General features: G+C 38.2%; 1 protein-coding gene and 1 pseudogene across 1 annotated transcript in view; one reads left to right on the top strand and one right to left on the bottom strand.

Annotated features, from left to right (window-relative positions):
* Positions 1-2,968, top strand: part of LOC142538242 (putative ATP-dependent DNA helicase CHR12) — a 3,100-nt gene extending 132 nt beyond the window's left edge. The window contains 7 exon segments of the mRNA XM_075643607.1: positions 6-224; positions 533-740; positions 826-928; positions 931-978; positions 1,070-1,408; positions 1,411-1,671; positions 2,065-2,968. Coding sequence (XP_075499722.1) covers positions 6-224; positions 533-740; positions 826-928; positions 931-978; positions 1,070-1,408; positions 1,411-1,671; positions 2,065-2,717 — 1,831 coding nt within the window. The 3' untranslated portion in view covers positions 2,718-2,968.
* A 191-nt stretch (positions 2,969-3,159) lies between these two features.
* On the bottom strand, positions 3,160-5,042 carry LOC142541061 (RAN GTPase-activating protein 2-like; annotated as a pseudogene).
* Positions 5,043-6,024: the final 982 nt, after the last annotated feature.

The raw sequence follows: 6,024 nt of genomic DNA, 5'->3' as shown, positions 1-6,024 counted from the left end.
TTCAGCATTTCTGCTGTTCTTTATGATGGCCGTCTTGACGAAAGGAAGGCAATGAGAGAGGAGTATTCAGGAGAAGGGAAGTTCAATGTTTTGATCACCCATTATGATCTTATCATTAGAGACAAGGCATTTCTCAAGAAAATACACTGGTACTACCTGATTGTTGATGAAGGACATCGTTTAAAAAATTTTGATTGTGTGCTTTCGCGTACTCTGGTTTCAAGGTATGGGTCTTTAATAACTTAAATTGTTTTGGCATCTTTGTCTTGATTTGCATTTTCTTGTGAATCTTTAAATTCTATTTTAATGCGTACATAGCTCCTGTATATGACTTGAATGAATTTTTACCTTTTTTAAAGTGATATTTAGTTAGCTTGTAGTTTGCAGGTTATACATTAATATTATCTCAGCGGTATTAGATCGCTAATCGGCTTGTATAGCTATTTACTATCATCTGCTGACGTGATGGCATCAGTATTAAAAATGAAACTTGATGAAAATGAGTTATTAATTATTGTTTTTGATTTGGCAGATATCGAATTCGGCGGAGACTTCTTTTGACTGGCACTCCTATCCAGAATAGTTTGCAGGAACTGTGGTCCCTGCTCAATTTTCTCCTTCCTAATATTTTTAATTCAGTTAATAACTTTGAGGAATGGTTTAATGCTCCTTTTGCGGACAAATGTGAAGTCAGCTTGACAGAAGAGGAACAATTGCTAGTAATTCGCCGCTTGCACCATGTAAGTATTAGTTTTTTCATCTGTCGTTCCTTGATATGAAACCTTCTGATAACCAGTACAACTTTGTATTTGCAAAATGATCTAGGTCATAAGGCCATTTATTTTGAGAAGGAAGAAAGATGAGGTGGAAAAGTACCTTCCTAGTAAAATTCAGGTTATGCTAAAATGTGACATGTCAGCATGGCAAAAGTTTATTATCAGCAAGTAACAGAGATGGGGAGGGTTGGTCTCGCTAATGGTAAGCCACTCACTTTTGAATAGCTTAATGCTGCAAATGCTTGTAGCAGGGCAATATTTAAGCCTATTTTGATTATGATGTGAATTTGCAGGAAGTGGGAAGTCCAAAAGTCTGCAGAACCTGACAATGCAGCTTCGAAAATGTTGTAACCACCCATACCTATTTCTGGGTGAATATTATTTGCAGCGGAATGAAGAGATTTTTCGGGCATCGGGAAAGTTTGAGCTTCTTGATCGCTTACTCCCCAAACTTCAGAGAGCTGGACACAGAGTCCTCCTTTTCTCTCAAATGACACGGCTCATGACCATACTTGGAGATTATCTGGAGTTAAAAGGTTATCAATTTCTTAGACTTGATGGCAATACCAAAACTGAAGACCGGGGAAAATTATTGAAACAATTCAACGCCCCTGACTCACCTTACTTCATATTCTTCTAAGCACTCGTGCTGGAGGACTTGGTCTGAATTTACAGACTGCAGACACGGTGATTATTTTTGACAGTGATTGGAACCCTCAAATGGATCAACAGGCAGAGGATAGAGCTCATCGTATTGGGCAGAAGAAAGAGGTGAGAGTTTTTGTGCTTGTCAGTGTTGGATCGATTGAAGAAGTAATCTTAGAGAGAGCCAAGCAGAAAATGGGCATTGATGCAAAGGTCATCCAGGCAGGGTTGTTCAATACAACTTCAACAGGTTTTTCACTTCCTCAACCTTTTGGATCGTTCCCTTCGTATGGAAACACAATTGTTTAGGCAACAATTTGACGAACGTTTCAACTTATTTTCTACAATTTGATTCCAATACTCGGTAGTTCAGTGGTAGTAATACTATTACTTTTAAATTTATCGTCGATATAACTGCTGTTTCGCAATTTATGTGAATCTATAACTGGGTTTCAACTTTTTTCCCACAATTTGAATACAATACTCGGTTGTTCAGTTATTACTTTTAAATTTATGGTGGGTAATAACTAAAACGACCTCTATTTTGAAATTTCTATTTCATAGCAAACAATTTGCCGTTAACATTGTTGAGTTAATGTCTTAGTCGACAAGTGTTAATGCAAGGTCTTTCTTGTTCATGCAGCCCAAGATAGGAGAGATATGTTAGAGGAAATCATGCGCAAAGGTTCTAGGTCACTTGGAACAGACGTGCCAAGCGAACGAGAAATCAATCGGCTGGCAGCCCGTACAGATGAGGAGTTTTGGTTGTTTGAGAAAATGGACGAAGAGAGAAGACAAAAGGAGAATTACAGATCTCGTCTAATGGAAGATCACGAGGTTCCAGATTGGGTATACACTGTGCCTGATATGAAGGATGGCAGGGAAAAAGGATCTATGCATGAAGTTGCTGTCACTGGTAAGAGGCGGAGAAAGGAGGTAATTCGTGATGACACAGTTACCGATTTACAGTGGATGAAAACTGTGGAGAATGGGGATGATGTAACCATACATTCTGCAAAGCGGGTACGAGAAAATGCATCGTTCTTGAATAATGAACTACCCAAATACAATTCTAGAGATAATCTTGTGGAAGAGAAGAGGGCCCCGGACTTGAAAAGTGAGACAGTTTCCACAGCGAGTGAAACGAGAAGTGAAGATACATTTGGTTGGGCATCTCAAAGAAGTAGGAATGAAGTTGAAAGTTCTCATATAAACAGCGCAGATGAGGGTTTGGAAGTCGGGTTGAATGGATTGACATGGACGGCATATAAGAGGAAGAGATCGAGCTTGATGTGATTAATAATAATTGTCAGTCTTAGAAGATGTAGTAACATACATCTGTAGCAATAGAAATAATTTGGTAACTTAGATTGGTGGATGCAGCAATGATCTAGTTACCACTTTACCCTTCGTGTAAGCCTGAGTATGTAACAGCATTCTCCAGTACTCCGGAAAATACCCAAATTTAGCATCATTATTCATCTATATAATTGTTTTTGTTTAAATGTTAAAAGGTAATTTAACCTCTTATATATACTTCTTTCTCATGACTGATTGAATATTTACGGTATTACACAATTTAGAAACGGATGCGGTATACTGCTATGATTCTTTGTTACTTGGAACTTACTCTTTCGGACGCGCTAGGCATGTTTGTCGCTTGGAAATATGGGTTTGGAATGATAAATCTAGAACAGGGAAAATAAACATGATTGGAAAAGCACAAACAGAAAACATAAAAACCACAAAATGAATTATCAAGAACTACAAGTCTGCATGCATATGTCATTAATTAGTCTACAATCTGAGAAATAGACAGCGCCAGTACTATCTAAGCTCAAGCTGAATCACAGCCAAAATTTTGCATCGATCGCAAACTACTGATGGTGATCGATTAGCTTCAGCTAGGCTAGAATCATGACAATAAAGTTTCATCAACCAAAGCTAATATAACTAAGACAACAAGTTTTCATAAGGATATATAGTCAAGCTCTTCACTCTTTTTTATTAACGTCAAGATTTTTGAGTTTCACTTCCAACTCATCCTGCTCACCTTCATCTTCTTCATCTCCAGAATCTTCATCGTCAAAATCTTCTCCATCAGGATCATTTTCATCCAACGGGCCAAGTTTATCAGGATTTTCTTTAAAGATACCCTTCAGTTCATCAATCCCTTCATCAGAAATGAAGTTTCCATTAATATTCAGTAACTTGAATGAGGGCTTATTAACTAATGCCTGAGCCAAAGTCCTAGATGCAGCCCTTCTAAGAGAGTTCTGGCTCATGTCGACTTCTTTCAATTGATCATGCTCTACTCCAAGTACTTTGCTTATGAGAAGCACACCATCATCCTTGAGATCGTTTTCCGACAAGTTTAACTTCATAAGAGCCATTTTTAGCAATACAAGAAGCTAAACTAGGAGCTGCTTCGGCTGTTATATCATTCCCAGCCATCTCCAAGACCTCGAGTGAGGGTGCAGTCTCTTTTAGAGCATCAGCTATTGCAGTTGCTCCAACATCTTCAAGATTCAGGTAGCTCAAATATATCTCGGTAAGATACTCATGTTTGACAAGAGCCTCACTCAGCTTGATACCAGCCTGGACCCCAAACATGTTATCTCGAATATCAAGTTTCTTCAAATTCGTACATCCTGAAAGTGCTTCGCTCAATGCAATCCCACCTTCAGAGCCGACACGGGTAGATGAGCAGCGAAAATCCTCCAACAGGGGACATCGCCTCAGAATCTTTGATATCGAAACCGCCCCTGTATCTCCCGTCATGTTGTTATGAAAATGAAGAACTCTAAGCTTCTGTGTGGAAGGAACCAATTCACTAACAGCTCGTGCTGCTTCTTCTGAAATCCCATCATTCATCAGATATAGTTCCTCCAATTCGGTCTGAGACTGCAAGAGCATACTAAATGCCCGAACTCCCTTCTCACCCAAGGCATTGTCTGAGAGATTCAGATACTTCAAATGAGAGCCTTCCAGACCTTCAGAAAAGATAGTCATTACATCCAGAGCTTCTGCCTCTGGTCGTCCAGCAACAAAATCTGACAGATCCACGTCTGTCAACTGGTTCTTAATAGCTGATAAGATAGGACCAGCAATATGGGCAGCACCTAGACCGAAGCTTCGATTGCTGAAACATATTTTAGTGTAAAAATTTCCTGGATCTTTTAAGGGACTCAAAAGTGTTTGTGCCTCGTCCTCCTCTATGAATGCTCGCTGACCTTTCGAAATATCGAAAAAGGTATCGCGGATAGTAGGACTAACCTTCGAGCTCATCTTCTCTTTTTCCTCCATCTTGAATCCTCCTTTAAGAACATCCAGACAAAGCTTGCTACATTCACTGGCATACCACTGCACAGCAGAACTGCCATCACCATCAGGTTCCTGTTCATAATGTTGATTTGCACTAGAAAAAGCAGATTCTTCAATTTGTTTGCCAAATTTTGAAGCCTCGGCCTCACTGACACTGCCATACTTGCGGGTGAAAATGGTTGGAGCCGAAAGATTATCTGTCATTCGCTCAACTAGCTTCTGGCGTGTATTCTGGCTAGGAGGCCATAGTTTAATCGTAACATGTCGACGTTCTCCATTTGATGTTTTTGTATCCATTCACGTTGACCTAAAATCCAAAGTGATGCATAGCATAGTCAATTTGCATGTTCGTTGCAGATGCAAATAAATAACCAAAATGGAACATCAATTGACATCAAACGCATTAAGGTTTTCCGTTTTCGTAAAAAAAACAAGTGTAAGATGTAAAACTTTTTTTGCTCAACTAAGTATGTATAAGCTAAACAACATTAATTCAGAAGGGAAAAAAAGCAAAGATTCTGGGCAAGAAAAGTATGCACCCAAACAACAAATACCATATTTAGTGCGATCGACCAATTCATGACATAATTTCCTTCTCTCCTCTGAATTTTCAAATGAATACTCTTTCCAAAAACAAGGAATCATTAGCTCAAAACATTAGTAGTAAGATATATCAATTAAGCCTGGCTAAGCAGATTAATGTCACATATTAAGGAAATGACAAAACAATAACCAATAGACATTAACTTATCCCATTTTAAAAAGTGCATATAACTTAATTGGTGAGTTCAAAAATATTATTTAGCATTTCAAGACACTGGTCTTCATCCAGATAAAAGAAGTTCAACACAAAACAGAAAATTAACGACACCAAAATTTATTCTATGCATCTGCTGGCGCGCTGCCTAGCGCATGTACAATGATATCATCGATATGTACACTGACATAAGTAAAATATATGGACATTTAAGCACACATATGAGTAATAGCTCATTTCAAATAAAAAGATTCAAAATTTTACATATAATTTTTGTAAAGCATAATTTTATGCCCCAAAACACATTAAGTCGCCTACACTAAAACATCTCAAAAACTACAGGCTTACAGCAATCAAACAATTCCAGTACAAAAACCCAGCATTCACTATGAAAAACCAAAGCAAAGATTAAAACTTTATAATCCCAAAAATATATAACATGTCGAAGATATACCACACAGAGCCAAAAAGATCGAATTCGATACAATACTAATCAATAGTTCCAACGGACAGAAAACCACA

The sequence above is a fragment of the Primulina tabacum genome, chromosome 3, assembly GCF_025594145.1.
Source record: "Primulina tabacum isolate GXHZ01 chromosome 3, ASM2559414v2, whole genome shotgun sequence".
NCBI classification, from domain to species: Eukaryota; Viridiplantae; Streptophyta; class Magnoliopsida; order Lamiales; family Gesneriaceae; genus Primulina; species Primulina tabacum.
The sequence above is the reverse complement of the archived record's forward strand: the minus strand, read 5'-3'. Positions and strand labels throughout refer to the sequence as shown.